The sequence below is a fragment of the Hippocampus zosterae genome, chromosome 6, assembly GCF_025434085.1.
Source record: "Hippocampus zosterae strain Florida chromosome 6, ASM2543408v3, whole genome shotgun sequence".
Taxonomy (NCBI): domain Eukaryota; kingdom Metazoa; phylum Chordata; class Actinopteri; order Syngnathiformes; family Syngnathidae; genus Hippocampus; species Hippocampus zosterae.
Window position 1 is genome coordinate 11,435,088 of NC_067456.1, and position 17,841 is coordinate 11,452,928.

The 17,841-nt window shown below is 39.7% G+C and overlaps 1 protein-coding gene across 3 annotated transcripts in view; it reads left to right on the plus strand.

Moving 5' to 3' along the window:
* The window catches only part of pcsk5b (proprotein convertase subtilisin/kexin type 5b), an 80,762-nt gene continuing 62,921 nt past the window's right edge, over window positions 1-17,841 (plus strand). For 2 of the 3 annotated variants that reach the window (XM_052067801.1, XM_052067802.1), the window contains exons 1-2: window positions 9-559; window positions 13,864-13,968. In XM_052067801.1, coding sequence (XP_051923761.1) covers window positions 395-559; window positions 13,864-13,968 — 270 coding nt within the window. In that variant the 5' untranslated portion in view covers window positions 9-394. Of the gene's footprint in view, window positions 560-13,863; window positions 13,969-17,841 lie in introns of all 3 variants that reach the window. The other variant, XM_052067800.1, reaches the window with a different exon arrangement.

Sequence of the window (17,841 nt, forward strand, 5' to 3'; positions counted from 1 at the left end):
CCTCCCTTGGCTTGGACTCTCCTCTCCAGTCTGGTGTTCCGCGGACCAGGCTGCTCCTGCTAGTTAGTCGTTAGTGAAGAGCCGCCGTGTGGATACTTATCTCAGTGGAGCGCCCTGGAAGCCAATCGCTTCGGAGGAGCCTCCGTCTACTACTGCTACCACAGGAGTGAACTTCCAACTCTCCCATGTGGACATTATTAGAGCTTTGAGGGTAAAGGGGAACTTCCCACTATCACCGCTACCCTCCGTCCGTTTCTCGGTCCTACTCTCTCGTTGTCCCGCTTCGGCCGTCCATGTGAGATCCGTGCTCCACCGAAGTTAGCTGTTTTTATAGGGGGAAGAAAAAGAAGAGGAGGCGGAGGAGGAGGAGAAAAGAAAAGTTAGCGGGGGGAAGATGGTCCGCCTGCTGTGCGTCCTGGCGCTCAGCCTCGGCTTCTTCACGCCGCCGCCGCCGTGCCACGCTCGGATTTACACCAACCATTGGGCGGTCAGGATAGCCGGTGGGGCTGCGGTGGCCGAGCGGATAGCGGAGAAGTACGGCTACAGGAACATGGGACAGGTAGGCGACATTCCTCTCCTTTTCCTTCGCTCGTACCAAGTTGTCAAAGTGTCTCGGAGGCGAAGCCGTCAAACCAAAACCAGTCAAAATGTTTTTGGAAGCGACTAAAAGTCCGCCCCGAGGAAAGCCGCGGTGGGACGAAGCCGGACCGCACAACAGGTGCCTCAGCCTCGCCGGGTCGGGAGAATTCTCATGTGCTTGGCCCCTTTCGCCAACCGGGTTGACGCTTATTGGCCAGATCTTCATGAAGCACATCTATGAAAAACAAAACCATTCTTTTCCTAAAACAAGGATATTATCATGCACGTGTCAAACAAAGTGCGTTACACAGATTGAAGAAGACTACAGTACTTCGAGTTTTTGATTGGAGGCTAAATAGTTGCACTACCTAGATGCGACCTGCGTAGGCGCTCTTGAGTTACCCACAATTAGTTTTCCAGATGAAGAATAACAATATAAGGCAGTTGATCCACGAACGTCTTGAAGCAACTTGAGTGGCCTCTGGCGGCTGTGAACAGACATCCTGTGTTGCCACTGCTTCTGACATCTTCTGTTTGTGTTTCAGTGAAAACACTGTTATCAGTGCGTGCTTTACGCCAGGATCACTGTATGTAGTCATGAGAGCCGCGCAAAGAATTTACTTAAATGTTTGCTTCGACCATTCAGACTATCGAGCGGTCTGACCTTTGTGCTAAAAATAGTAATATAGCCCACAAGCCCATGCGCAGAACCATACTGAGAGTCATCTTTGCCTTTTATTTGCAAATGCCGGCACACTGGTATGTATAAGGTATTTTGGTTAGTTTACACAACAAGAAGTTTTAAGTGGACTTGACAATTTGTAGTTATGGAGAAGTGCTGAAGTGACTTAAGGCTGGCAGGCGATGAATGTATGAGAAATTTGATTTGATTGGCGATTTGGATCCTTGGAAAACAGGAAGGCTGGATTATTGACCTGAAGATACTGCTCAGCGTGATTTATATCGAACTTGTCAGTTATGCACAGTATCCATGTCTCTGCAAAATAGTGAACTGAATGAGTTGTCATTTATCTACGACATTCAAGAGTACAATATCTTAGGGTAGCACTCTTTTCAACCACTTCTTTTAATAAGAGGCAAAAGTTCTTATCTTAAGTTATTAATTTGTCACTCCCAAGTTGTTTAAAACAACTTTCATAAATTAACCAATGATTATCCACTAGCTAAATGCTATCATTCAGTAAAAGATAGACATGCTAACCAAAATTAGCACCAATGTTATGGTAAATTATAAAGCTTCAAACAACACGCAGAGAGGACTCCAATTTGTTGTGTACTTTTCTTTTTCTATCATAAGTTTTAACAAGAATACATGAAACAACAGCATATCTGCATTTAAATGTGATGCTCTCTTCAGAATGCTGATGCTGTTAGCGGGGCTTGACAACCAATATGTCTGCCGCCAATGCATTAATAATCTGAAGACCTTGAAGCACTCTGGATTATCTCAGTCTCGTGAATTGTCACACACAGAGGTTAAGTTTACATTGAACAGAAATTTTTCCCCTCATGGGCTTTGCTTTCATTTGATTGCTCGTTGTTCTAACGTGGGAATAAATAATTAAATAAATAAACAAACAAACAGGGATGTCAAACGATTAAAATATTTAATCTAATTAAAAATGCAACTGCCATAATTAACTCAAATGAACTAAAAAATTAATCGTGATTACTCACATTTTTATATTGTTTCTGAATTTCCTTTTACATTTTTTGTCCTATTTTCCCCCATTTTAATGCTCTCATCAACATGGAATCATGAATCCGTTTTCTATGTGCCAAATGCAAATATTCACTGAAATAACAATTTCGATTTTCAATTTTACATGAACATTTTTCACTTGGAGCAGTTATTCACACATAATCTCTCACACAATATTACTGTCCATCAACAACAGCTGCTTTAACAGCATTTTTTATGAAATCAAAACAGAGCAATGTAACATTATAAAGTGCAGATCTAAGGTAAACTAGTACTCAGCCTATAGAGGATTTAAACCATGGTTTCATACTTCATTTTTCTCAAGTTTGCTTTGAACACAGCAGTCTGTTTCTTTATGTTTGTTGAACAATAACGAGACACCGGACACCAGTGTTCATTATGTGCCGCTGTATTCAAAACTGTCGGCCGTACAAAAAAGCGCAAGGACTTCCCCCGTGCTGCTGGGGCAAACCATTCTGAAAGGGGGGGGGGGGGTTTCACTCCCCCTAACACAGTCAGGCTATGTTGATTGTGTTGGTACATCTTGCGCGGAAGTCTACAGTTTTGTGTAGACATCATTTCGAATGACTACACTTGGTTCGATGACAACACTGGAGACGTTTTATTTTCGCTAGGTCGCTACCACTGCAGCGCACTGTCACTGTCAGACAACACAGAGAAGCTCCACCCGCTCTATTTATATGGACACAAAACACTGTAACCGTCCACACAAAATAGTTCCAAACAAGTAACAATCGCGTCAGTGGCATACATCGCATACCTGTATGATACAGAGAGAGAGAAGAAGAGATAACTTTTGTCTTGTCAGTGGAGCAATCTGGCAACTTTTTAAAAGTAAACTTTCCATTCATAAACTTTTTAAGTATCCGTTTTCGGTGTCTCGTGCTGCCGTGGCTGGCAAAACAAACATGGGCATGGACTTCTGCAGCGTGCTTGTTGTTTTGTTATGGTGTATTTATAGAGCAACGTACAAGCGGGACGTGTGCCGCGTTAATCTCGCAAGAAAAATGTAATGTAATCCCGTTAAAATTCATTTAAATTAATGCCAATAAAAACGCGCTAAACTGACAGCTCTAATATATATATATATATATATATATATATATAATTATTTTTTTAGCAACCAGCCTATATATTATAGGTTGTCCACGATAAAAGGATCCTTTTTTGTTCTCGTCTTTTTTTGCTAGCCGTGTAATGATTTTGTTTTTATTTATTTACTAATTAAAGCCTGAATTTTCAAGGGAACAAGTAGTCATTTTTCAAGAAAATATTTTTTTAAAACATCAAAATCTAATTAGAATTTTGGAGTATTGCTGGAAGGACAGGTCTTGCCATCGCAGGGTGTTGACTGGACATTTCAATTTTTCGACGGCTGACATCTCTATCTTCCTTAGACAGCAAATTAGTTAAGACTGGGCAGTGATATCCATGCAGTGCATTTCATTTTGCCTTTGTCTTTTCAACAACTCGCAACCGAATGATAACTAATGACAAATTTGTTGTAATTGACCCCCTTACTTATGAGCTTTGTGTGCTAGTTGCAGCATGGCCACATTTGGTTTCTTAAATTAGACAAAGTTTGTGACTTTCTTCATCTTGCTTGAGCTGGCCTAAAATGCACGATTTGCTCTCATTCCTAAATGGGTCATTATTTCCAAAAAGATGGACACATTCACATTTTTTCAAGGTTAATTTGGAAAGAGTCCTGTAGTCTATTTGCGCTACCATGTTGACTATTGTCAGTAAAGACCACATTGAGGCATACATCCATAAACAAGAGCTTTTCATTGACAGTGGAGGTGTTGTTGGGTTGCGGGTTGGTGGGAGGGTGGGGGCGTGTTTGGACACAGTTAAAGAGCCTTTCGTGGGGGGTGGGGGAAAAGATATACACCCCTCCAGCGTGGACCTCACACTAACTCCTCACACCAAAATATAGTTCAAGCCCGCACTTGCCGACATTGGGGGGGGGGGGCATTCTGACAGGTTGTTGTGGGGTAGCCTAGTCAACAGCTATTGAACCCCCACTCATTGCCTCCGCTCTTCTACTAGCTCCGCCTTGCCCACCCAGCCCGCCCACCCACTACACTCCCCGAGAGAAGAGCCTTAATGGCCTCGTTTATCCCCCTCTCTCTGATGAGAACTAAACATGTAGAGCCCACCACCTCCCCAGCATCACCACTCACTCACCCATACCCTCGTTCATGTCCTATTCCAGCTCATCATAGGAATTCCCCTGTGGAGTGTAACACCACCCCCAATCCATTCGCCCTCATTTCCATGTCAATATGGTGTGTTCATTGGACATCAACACCTCATAGATGAGCATTTTACTTCTCTTCTTGGTGTGGGCGTTATGCGTGCGTGTGCGTGTGTGTGTGTGGAGGGGGAGGGGTCTCAGGGGTGTAACTCTTTTTGACTCCCACCCACATGGAATCCTCCACTTTGAGTAGCGCTAATGGATCACGACTTTAGATGTATCAATCGAGGTTGTCAGCCATGCTTTCTTTTGTTTATGTTCAACTGGGGAATGTTCTTTTTGCCCGCAGTATAAAATGTCAACATTAAGGACCCGCCACGAAAAATGTAGAACAATTCGACAGGTTGCAGAGGAATGATCAAAAAATTCTGAAACAAAATTATCTGATGAGAATTGTTATATTAATTCAGGGGAAAAAAGTTATGAGACTCATAAGAGAATAAAGTCAGTTTTTCAACCTTTATTTTTGTCAAGATAAATTTATAATGTAGGAAACATTTTTTTTTCTCTGAAAAAAAAAACATTTTTGAGGAAAATATCCCATGATAATTAATTAATTACTTTTATTTTTCATATTTTAAAAAAATCAGTGGTTTAAATATTTTTTTGTTTTTTTAAAACCAACTTATTAGATCAATTATTTATTGATTATTTGATAATTTGTATTTTTTCAACAATAATTATATATTTTCAACAATCATCCTGTGAGAATCAAAGTATTTTTTGTTACGATTTAGTACGAATCTTTTTAAGAAATATTTTTTGTCATGATTTACTGTGGGAGCAAATTTTTGAGACAATGACATCACATTCACCTGACACTATCTAGTATCTACAAGGGCTGAAATAAGTAATTTGGATACCTTGGTTAAAAAAATAATGCTGGAAGCAATTTTTTTCTGTCTCGAGTACCCACTTATGAAAGTATACACTGTCAGGAAGAAGAAGTCAAGCTGACAGCTTATATTACCATCATCATAAGTGGTAGCTCCCAACATCAGCAACACGCTGTCCTGAAATCATGTTCAATCACTAACTGAGGGTGCTGAAAGCAAACAACTTAAACTCTCATGATATTGTCGAGTGCCTATTTTAACTGCAGCCGTTGCTCGGACTTATCGGTTCTCAAGTGCCCCATATAGGGTAGTAAAAGCCAGTGGATGATTTTTCAAAGGCAGTGCCTGTAAATGACTGCACACTTTGATGCTGCCAGCCTGACACAGTTATCGTTCCAACTGTTCATTTTGAACAAACCAGGCTTAAGTTGCTTTTGCCGGCAAAATCGCTGCTGTGGCACTTTGTCTCATAGAACAACATCTACGGGGAGAAATTTGTCCAAAATCTCGCAAATGTTTCTCAAGAGGAAAGAAAATAGTGTGCGGCTATGCAGACATTTAATTTCTGTATTGAATGTTGATTATCTAAAAACTGAAAACCAGTTTGTTGTTCATTACTCAGTGGAAAGGTGTGTTTTTGACTTGGTATTTCATAATTTTTCTGTAACTAATCAAACAACAAAAGTGTTTATTTTTATCCAAATACCAAATGATTCAAAATAATTTTCAGTCATATATCTGATTACCAAAATATTTGATAGCTGCAGCCCTAATATAATTAAAACTGGATGGATGGATGCAACACACGAGACACATAAAAAATGCCAACATTGTTGTTTACCAGAATTCTACAATGTTGTTGCTACTACTTAATTTTTGAGTGACGTTTTTTTCATAATTACAATGCAATTTTTTTAGAATCACCTTATGAGAACAGAGTTGTAGTTTTTGAGGCTTTTTTGGGGGAAAAACTACAAAAAGTTTTCAGAAAAAGTTTGAATCCTATGAAGTCAATTTCAAAAATAATTTTTTTAAGAATATCGTTTGGATTTTTCTTGACTAAGCTCATATTTTGGAAGATCAAAAAAATCATTTTCGAGAATTTCATTATTAAAATAGTCTTTTTTGTTCAGGAAAAATTTACCGGTATTTTGTCCACAAATAGGCCGAAACTTGTTCTCTCTAAAAAGAATAAAAATAAATTGAGTCAATCGTAGCAATCTGGAATGTTGCATCCATTTTTTTGTGTCGCTGTTCTGTAGAAACAACATTGAAATGGAATGAGGAAGTGGGGCAAAGTCATCTCACATATATTCTGCCTTTGGAGGTAGTAAAACAGCTGTATAAAAGAGCTGTAACAGTGGCAGGAATTGCATGGACTCGGGGGTATAAAGTTGAACACTTGGAGGTCACTAAAGTTAACCCGTGATGCTTACTGTATTGAGGTCACAAAGAACAGACCTTGAAGTTGTGCCGGGAAGCAAGATGCAAGTGACGCGATGGTGCTTGTGGGGTCTGGATGGGAAATGTTGACAGAAAGACAAGATGAACTCCGTCACAGGACGAGAAGGGGGCAGCACACACACCGATCTGGCAACTAAAGAATGGAGCGATGGTGGCAAGATGGATGAATGGATGAAAGGAGTTGGCATCCAGAGAGTGAGCACCTTGTTGGGGAATTCTGGGTAATCCACTTAAGCGTGGAGCCCCCTTCCCAGACTAAGACAGTGGCTCAAATGGAGTCTAAATCAGCTGACAAGGTCACGGGCACAATGCACCTTCAAAGTGTTATTTTTGAAGTGCTTGGAGATATGTGGGGGTCTTGGGGAATGGGGGTGTGTGGGGGGGGGGCGTCAGTCCATGGAAAAGTAAACAATGCCAGGTGTTTTTTACCATTAGATTCGATGGTTTGTCATACCTTTTCTTCATTACTTTGTTACTGTTTTTATCATGAAAGATCAAGTTGAAAGTTATCTTTGAATTTTTCATACATATTTTTCAAACTGTCCAGAGATCATGGGTATTTGTTGTCTTGCGTGTCCGAAAACCGCCTCAACCAATTTTTGTTCATATCCAACTGTCACTTCAATGTTAGTATCTTCTTCGATCGCAATAATGCAGAAGCTATGTCACATTACGTCATCCTTGTGCCTCACTCTCTTGGCGTGACCAATCAGTCCAGGCCTAAGCCAACTCTTACATTTGTGTAACACAGGGGTGGGTGACTGGGCCCTTGCTCAAACTTGGAGTGGCTCTCGCTTAATTTTTGAAAATAAACATGTTTACTATAGCTGAGCAACCTTAAGTGTTCAATACTGGGTGGCAATTATTATTATGTCATTTTTAGAGTTGCCTTTCAAGACATATAATAAACAACCTCTAAAACTGATGTGCCGCCCCTTCACTCACACAAAAAGATGTGTTTTTCCCGGTGTGAACCACTGCTCCACTAGACATATAAAAGTTACCATGTCGGGATAGTTTTTGGATGTGATCTTTTTTTTTCTTTTTCATACATTGCCGATGTATTGGATTGGGACTCGGGTACAAAAAAATGTGATTGGGTCATATCTGCTTAATAGTGTTACAAACGGGCCTGAAGTCAGTCTGTTTAGTTTGGCACACGCCTATCATTCTGTTGTATGAATGGCAACGTGTAGGTAAAGAGGCTAATCCATACCATCTGCCATCTAGTTTAGCAACTTTGAGATTATTGTACAGGTTACAATACATTTCTGGCATAAACAGGTGAGAAAAGATATATTATTTGTTGTAAAGAATTAATTTCCAAATTAATTCAGTGAAACTGGACAATTGCCCCCACAGGGGCTGGGAATGACAGTATTCAAGTACAGACCTCCCAGCGAAGCCAAACAATCCTATTTCACATCGTCATCAAACCTTATCAGGTGTCCTAAATTTGAAGAATCGATTCAGTTATTTTTATTCACCAATTCGGCAAAAACAACCTTTTTTGGTGGGGGTATCATGCAAAAAAACATTGTTAAAAGTAAACCTCCATGGTGGAAGTAACAAACAAGATTTGGAAACCGAAAGCACCTTTGGTGGACATACATTAAAATATGGAACAAATGAGTAAACATTCACTTGAACACCATTCCCTTGGTGTAAGTAACCAACGAGAATAGTTTATAACATAACCTTCCGGTGAAGGAAAGGTCATATACACACAATGTCGACAGTATAGCCGTGACTGGTTGTTCATTTAGAATGGAGGCACAGTTACATGTAAAGGCAGACTCTGTGCTTAAAGCGTCAGCGCACTCGTTCAGGCAAATCCCCGACTTGTTGCTCCAGCTCGGAAAGCCTCATTTAAATACACCCAGTGGGAGGTAAGACAAAAGAGAGAGCTTTTTTTTTTTTTTTGCAATTACGGGATTGTGATCAAAGTGACGCATAATCCAGTATCAGCATGAAGGCACGTGATTGACTTCCCAGTGGTGATAGTTGCGACATGGTTCCAAGAAAACAAAGAGTCAGGCTTTGCCTCTGTGGCTCAGTTCAAAAGCACTTTGAGAGATAAACAGCTCAAAATGGCTTCATTTTTCAGCGATGATTAGAGAATTTGAATAAGACCTACTGTTAGAGGTTTTTTTTACTTTGGGGATACCAAGTTCATGAAGTGTGCATTAAGTAAAAATTTGACCTTAATCATTTTTATAAAATGGGAATCTCATGTTCCAAAGTCAAGCCGCAACTGTCATTAAACCTGTTGCTCTGTGAGATTCAGGCTTTAGCGTCAAAGCCCCATTTGAACATATCACACTAATTACAGATTTTAATGCCATTGAGACGCAGGACACTAGGAGTGGAACGATTCGATTTGTTTGAACAACGATCCGATTTGTCTCACAATTCATGGTTGCTAATTCAATTCAAGGATGATATAATTCCAAACGATTCAGTGGATTGAAATTGATTCAGTAACTTTTTAGCTGAAAATACCATCAGCTTGACTTTTGAAATAAATACCTTGTTACTGAGCTGTTCAGGTGAAGTTTCCGAGATTCTTATTTCTTCAATGAAAATGGGTAAAAAAAGTATTGTTTGCATCAAACAAGTAAAGAAAATTATCTGGCAAATGCATTCCTAATTTATTTGAATGAAGTGCAAGCAATGCCTCTTTAGGTTGAATTAACTGTAGGTTTACCTGTTACTTTTTTTATCAAGATAACACAAATACGACATTTGTAAGATGAAAAAAAAGCGCAACCAATTACTCTGCTGGTTAAATGAACAGTGGTGAACAAATTACTGAAAACTCGCCCTGCAGGTAATACGCAGGCTCTTGCACCAGTCGTTGAGAATAAGATGTTTTGGGTTTGTGTTGACATCTAGCCTGAAGCACTCTGTTGAGTGAAAGGTGACAGTGCTCATGAGTTGCTCTGAAATTAGTGTGCTCCTCATACACACAGATGATGCGGCATTCATTTGCAGCAAACTTTTTTTTTAAACCTATGGAGCATTTTTTTTTCTTTTTATGAAATGAATCAACCAAAAATTTGATTTTTTTTTTTTTGGTTATTTGATCCATCGACAGCAGGCTACAGTCAACACCGGGATGTTTATTCCTAACTTTTTCGTAATGACCAGCGATCTTCAGTCGCAGTGATTTCAAACAGAATGACAAAAAAGGTCTCCGTGTAAATCCGACTGTTGACTTTGTGCATACCTCTACAAAGTCTGGCTCTGGTAGAGATGCTTGCAGCATGCCAATCATGAAGAGTTGATTTGGGGTTAGATTCTGGATTGTATTGCATAAAATGTACTGGCACTCCTATACAATTCCCTCAGATTTTTGGACACTTTTTCCTGCGATAAAACTGCCGCGACCTGTTCATGTACATTAAATTAGCATTCAGCCGTGATGATATTTTCTACCCCCCGAACGTTCCTATGTTTCATCCATATTAACAAATGGGGTATTGAAAGACGAGCACATTTTTGATTTGTATTCATTTCAAAACATTACATGAAAATAATCCATTTTTCATTTTAGGATTCATAATTGTATGACAATTGAACGACTGATACAATCGTCATGAACAACTTTTTCCTGTCATGCACGTTATTTAATACTGCAAAGTAAGTCGAGCTGGGCTTATTTCATACATATTTATTTCCCCATCATGATATTGCTGGGAGCCAATGTACCGTACATGATTTGAAGCGAGTAAAATCTAATCATTACAGTAGCTCTCTCAGTGAGGCATTTAATAATGTGTGATTATGTAACTGTAATGGTCAGAACAAAGCACTGGATAAATGACAGATTAAGGGTTGCTTTTTAGATCTAAATAACTAAGACAGAAAAGTTAACAATAACCATAGCAATTAACTAATGTTGACCATAGCCCGCTGTCAGCAACTTCGTATTTTTCTCGTGAGGCCACAAGCTGCCACAGCAGCATTCCAAATTGACCATTGAAAGTTGTTTCACAACCAAAAGTCAGCAGTTGCAAAGAAAACTCCAGAACCTGCAACCAAAATTTCAAAATTTGCAAATTAACCTTCAGAATATGCTAACAAAATGTATAGTTTCATGAGGACTTTTTTTTAAATGTAGAAAACAAAAGTGCAACTTTTTAAAAAGTTTGGAAATAATATTTTTGTTTGCAAATCTTTTTTTTTCTCAAATCCAGAATTTTTGTTTGCAATTATTTTTGTTTGGAAATACTTTTATAGATATTTAAAATTTGGAATCCAATTTTTTTGTTTGACTCCATAAAAAGAAACAAATTTCTCTCCATAGCGCTGCTGCTGTAGCGGGAACACTGCAGGAAGTGCCTGGACTACTGGTGGCATTGTGCGAAAATCCCATGGCGCCTTTAGGTGGTAAGAAGTGTAAATCGTTGGTGTAGATCATATGCAAGTGAAATTTTTTTGTGAATGTTAACGGCTTCAAACATAGACGGAGGGCTTAGCAGTATTGCAGTATGTACATATTTGCCCGCTTTTCTTTTATGTCATGAAATAAATTTAATGAATACAAAACATGCAAATATTATCCCTTAGCAAAACTAAATTGATTAAAAAAAACTAAGATATAATGTAATTTTCGGCCTATCTTTATGTCTATCTGAAAACTCACAAAATTCATCACACTTCGGTCACAAATAGTGTGAAGAAACACAAACAGTATGATGATTTTATAAATTTCTGTCATTAATATGCAGTATACTTTGATAGCTTCTAAGCTAATCGTCATGGTTGACGTAATGGGAACTGATTAATTTTCGGTTTTCGAGCGTGCGCTTACTACAGAGATATTAAGATACGAAGATACGCCTGTATTTGGGATTTTTCTTGTAACTCATGATTTTTTTTTCTTTTTTCCCCGGGGGGATACTGATTATTCATAGTCAAGGAGGCTGATAACGATAAAGCGATATTCAGAGCACAGATTAATTTGTGCTGAAAAGGATAAGATTGGCCTCAAAAGTTTTGAATGATATAAAGTCAACACTGTACAATATTTCACTCAAATTTTTATATTCATGAGAACTTAAAGAAAAAAAGTCCCTCCCTATACTTTTCTACCGTAAATATTTTATCAAATTTCGACTTTCTCATGCTCACAGTTTGCCACTGGCAGATTTGCATATTTGCAGATTTTTTAATAATTTTTTTGGGGGGGTTGTTTCAATATTTTCTCCATAATTTAATGTACCTATTTTCATACTTTTAAGGGAAGTTTCACCCCACATTTATCTATTTATTTGCTTTATTTGTATTTATTCTTGGTGTTTTTTGAAGATTTTTTGTAATTTATATTTTCTTTTTTTCTGTTTCACTATTCACGGGCCGGCCCCGTCCACAGGCACGGCTTCTGGATTTTTCTCTTCTCCCTGGGGTGTGCATCTCTCCACAAAACATGATTCAATGTGATTTTCCATACACTGGTTTCGATTCCAATTCCATGAAGGTTCGATTTGAAAGTGGCATGATTCAATTCGGTTTGACTCAGTGGGATTACGATTCAAGTCAATATGGTACGGCTCAGTTCAAGTGGGTGTGATGCAATTATTTTTTGCTGACATTTTACATACATTTGATTGAACTTGTCACCACTAAATGTGCCGTTTCCTTCAGATATCTATCTCTCCAATAAAAGACGGTTTGATACGTAGCTCAATATATTTCAAAATGGAACGATTTGAGACACCTCTTGAACTACATAACATGCAGCAGTCAAAACACAAGGCATTGTTTTTTTTTCTGTCTTTGTATGGGGCCTTGCTCTTTCCCTTCAGCGCTTCAGCACAATCCGGCCTAGTAGTAGCCACTCCTTTGCCTTGTCGCAATCCCCTCGCTACACCGTCGTATTCCACGATGGCCCTGCAGAAGTGGTGGGCGGCGGTGAGCAGCAACTCATTTGCATGAGACAGTACCACCTTCTCAACCTTCCAAGATCTTTCCTTAGAATCTTACGTTTAATACATTCTTTTTTTTTTTTTTGGCCAAATAATTGAAATTCCAAAGATTGTTGCAGCTCTTATTTGAGTCAAAGAATTGTGTGTTGAATGAGCTGAAAGATGATCTCATGTACCATGTGGGACTGGCCATGGATCAGTGACACACCACAGGAGCCTTGGCAGCCATGACACTCTGATCATGTGAGGGATTGTGTGGTCTTTATCAATTATTAAAACTAATTACCTTCTGAGCAGCTGGCATCCATTTCATTTCCTCCTACTCACTGTGTATATATTATTATTATTATTAATGATCAGCTCAAAGATTGTTCAAGGTCTGAGTCTGTTTAGGAAAAGGCTCCAACTGAGTTTTTTAAATAAGCATCGAGATGAAAATAAGGGGGTATATTAACACAGGTAGATAGGTAAACATGATGATTCATGGTGTGTGTGTGTGTGTGTGTGTGTGTGAGGGGGTGGAGGGTTAAAACAAAAATCTGTTGTTTTTAATGTTAAAGACTCACAGGATCATCATCATTATTACTGTTAATGAATAATACAGTATGGATAGGATTAAATCAATCAAACATTTTTTAACCAACTCTGAGGTCATTAGTTGTCACAATTTGCTAGTATGAAATAATTGGCTCAACAAAACACAGCTTTATGTTTCGCAGGATTGTGTTGTATGGAATTGTGATTTCGTTTCAAAAACGATACATCGTTCAGCCTTATTTTATAGAATCTGTCATTCAAATACGAATTTAAAAAAGTTATTTACCAAGACACTGACTGAAGTCCTGTTCATAAACAGTAACTCAGTGTCCACAATGTTGTTTGTTTGCGTGTATTTGTGCCTGTGTGTATTTTGAATGCGCGTGTCATCGTGCACGTCCGCGCGTATCCATGTTTGTATTCAAAGATTTGATTTGTTCCCCCGGGCTCTCGGGAAATCTCTAGGACAGTCTTTTTATATTTTGTTTTAAGCGATATCTTGTGGTATTACAGATTGGGGATTTGAAAGACCACTACCACTTCTTCCACAGTCGGACCATTAAGAGGTCCACTTTGTCCAGTCGCGGTCGCCACAGTTTCATCTCCATGGAGCCCAAGGTAAGCACATTGTCTTTCTCTGAATGCTCTCAACTACTCTTTTCCAGCGTGTTGTATTGATGCGAATGAGAGTTTTGCCATGGCGGGGGTTGTTGCAAATGTGCCTATAGTTTACCTCATTTTTATACGGCAAAACTCTTCGAGCCTGCAAGCTCTGCTACTCTGTCAAATAGTGCCCTCCTTTTAGTCCCAAAACCTGATTAATCAACAATTGATCCAGTATTTTGTCCACCCCTGTCGCTACCCAGCGTTTTTCCTTTCTGAATTCTGATTGTAATTTCCCCATTGCGGGACAATAAAGGATATCTTAATCTTAAAATCGCACACAAATATGTAAAGTAACAAAGTCAATATTATTGACTACTTAAGTGAGTTACTGGAGCTCATAATTGGCATAGTGAAACCATTGTAGTATTACCTTGCATGTAAATTCAGCGCTTCGTTTATACAACAGCGCATTGCCAAAGCTTTATTGACTTAATGTCTTATTTAAATTTGCTGAAGTCTCTGTTCATTTCTAGCATGCCTAGTGGTAGTTATCACAATTGGTGCAATGAACAACAGCTTTGTGATCAATTCCTCATGATGCAATCCTTCGTTACCACAGCTTTGTGGCTCATTTCGAGGCATTCTGTTCATTTCCATTGTGCAAGGTTACGGCTGTGAAGGCCGGATTAAGCCAAATAAAGGAAAGGTGGCGTGCCGAAGGGTTAGGCGGGCAATGTCTGGCTAATCTGCTGGATCAGCTAGAGGGCGAGTCTGCCACCCCGCTATGACGTCCCACTCTGTGTGAATGAGTCAGATGAGGTGGAGTGGCGCCGTCAACTTGTTGCAGCGCATATAAAGCGCTCCACCTTGGTTACCATGACAAAGTGCCACTTTACAGCACAGGCTTTACGCTGATGTCACCTGCCCCTGTCAGGTCAAAGAGCATTTCTGTGTTGATGAGTGCGGGTTTTTACCCCCATTTAATGACTGTGAGGAATTTATGGTTGGGCTAAGTAACAGAATGTGACAGGCTGTAGGAGTTTAAAAAAAAATACCATGATGGCTACACCCCCCACACCACCCCCCCACCCCCACCATGTTCTTTATGAAAGGTGTCTGAAGTTCATCTTGATACCTACTCAATTTGTGTTGAAAGCAACAGTTGCTTCCCTTGTCATGGCCAAACATGCACTGAAATCTGATATATGCGTAAGCGCCAAAAACTTCTCCATTTGACAAAGCACGCTAAAGCACTTCCTTCCGGCGAGGGTAAATAACGGAACCCTATAGAAGGGAACTGGGACAAAGCACCTGTAGGAATTTGATGTCGACGGTGCCTTTTGTTTTACAAAGTATACAAGATGTCTTCAAGAACTTCCAAAGATAACAGTTTCTGCTTTGTGTTTTAAACACATACTGTATCGTATACCTATAAACAAAAGAGACACATGCACAGTATTTAATTTTTACCTGAAGACACCAGCCATAAAGAAAGCAAAATTATAGCAAGTTCTTGATCAAAACATCATGTTTTGGGGTTAGGATTTTAGCATTCGGTTGTTATGCTAGTAATCGCGGCATGCACAGGAAATATGCAGAACATTTTTTTCCAGGTTTGGACACATGATGTTGGGCACTTACCAGGTTATCCAAATGCATGAAGCTGCAATGACTGTATGAACGTAGACTTCATTTTTTCCCCCCTTCAGTAGTAAAAGGTACCAACATGGAATGCGTGGTTGTCATCAACCTGCAAATTTTCTGGCTTCTGAGGTAGTAAGGCTGTGTGTAGGGAGCCGTGACCTGCTGCCCACGACCTTCTCTGTCGATTTATCTTAACGTAGACGTCACCGACTGAAGGCAAAAGAATCGAAGCGGCATATTGCGAGCAGTCAACCGAGGAACGAAAAAAGGTCTTTCATGGATGATCGTTTTTAAGAAACCGGGGAAAAAGACCCCATAGTACTTTGTAACATTTTGAAACTTGGAGACAACGGTTCCTTCATCGCCGCTCACCAGTCACTGGTCAAATGCTTCATGTTGGATCTGCATTTAATTGTGAAGCCAATAAACGTCATAGATTAGCTACCATGGAGACTAATATTGAAACGTTTCCTTTTAAAACTGCGGTCGTTATTCATGCATAGACATCGATACATTAGAGTTCGTACATGAAGACCTTTCCTGGCATACAGTCCATACGTCCATGTGAAAAGGACTAAAGTTACACAAAGCACTGTTGAACATCCACCACGAATGTTTTTAGGGCAAATTACCGAAAGTAAGCTTTTTTTTAAAAACATGTGAAATTGTGGAGTCTTAAATGGCTGCATTTTTTTAGTTTAATCAAATGTTATTTCATCAAGTTGCAATGTGTTTAATGCATTATCAGATTAATTCTTACCAACAGTTTGTGGTCATTACGTCTTGGCCGCGCGACCTCCTTTTTTTAAAGTCTGTGCACATTCAGGTTTGTGGTGGGTAAAAAAAAACAAACAAACAAACAAAAATCCAATTGGTGATTGTTTTTTGCCGCAGGACATTTGCGTCTCGGAGGGTTTGAGTTGTCAAGACCGAAAGTCATCTAGCATGGTACTACGTGGTTTGCACTTGAATCGTTGCCACCCCACACCTTCAACGCTCTCTTCGTCATAATACAAACACTGAATGCAAACTACTTTAATTTTTCATCAAACCAAATGCGATAATCAAACGTGGAAAGAATGCTCAGAAGGACTCGTGAGCATACGAATAACAGGCAACCTGAAAGGTTGTTGTGTGTAAAACGATAAAAACTCCACCAGAAAAACAACAGTGGCTCAATTTGTCCTTATTTGCTCGACTCGAATGAACTCTTCCCCACTTCCCCCCTGGTTACTGACCCAGGCGAACCACCTGCAATCGTATAGTGTATGCGTGTGCACGTCCGTGCATGTGTGTTATGTTTGGAGGTGGGGGAGGGGGTCTTTTGAGGCAACGCAGACAAGGTAACAAATAAATAAAAGATGACAAAATTGGAGGGAATCGAGCTGACCCAGCGGAAAGGCGTTGCTAGAGTAAAACTAAAACAGAATGAAGCGTCTGCAACGGGCGAGCCAATAAAGGGTTGCTGATACTTGGCTAGGAGACAAGCATAATGTTGTCTTTGCCTTTGAACATGGATTGTGATAACGTGTCGTATCCAAATTGCTATACGTGCTGACTCTTATCGAGGGGGAACAAACCGTGTCATCGCCATACGATACTTTGCTGAAACAGCGGAAGGTTTTTCTCTGCGGCGGATCACCTTTCTGTTTGAGCCGATTGTACCACCGACTGCACCTTTTCGGTGGCCTAAAACCACTCAATAAAGTAAAACAGTTATTAAAGCCTCTCAATGCCTGGAACAGAACAAAATTATTGTAAATAAATATAAAAGCACTTGAACCTGTTGCAAAGGTTTTAAGGTTTATCCAGACTTATCTTGTTGGTGCTGGGGGGGAGGATAATGGCATGAATCCGGTCACGCTCATGAGCCATGATGTTTGTGCTTCCTTTTTCTACCTCTGTTAAGATTCGCTGCCAAAGATGAGGGCTTTCCAAGAAAACAATTGTTGTAACTGCACCCAAAATCTCATTTTCTCGAGTGTACATGACTAGCACCTGAGGAAAGGCCTGTCACCAGAATTACTATATCAACGTATCGCTAGATGATTTGAAAAAAAAAAAAAGACACAAAGTTTTGGGGGGGATGGGTGTTTGTTTACCTTAATTTTTTTTTTAATTAACTCGTGCTGCTCCTCCCCCCTGTTGTCTCTCAACTTGTTCACCGTTGTGGGAGTCGGTAGACTTTACGTATACTTTGTCTTTCCAGCATCTGTAATTCCCAATCGAAAGGCAGGCTGG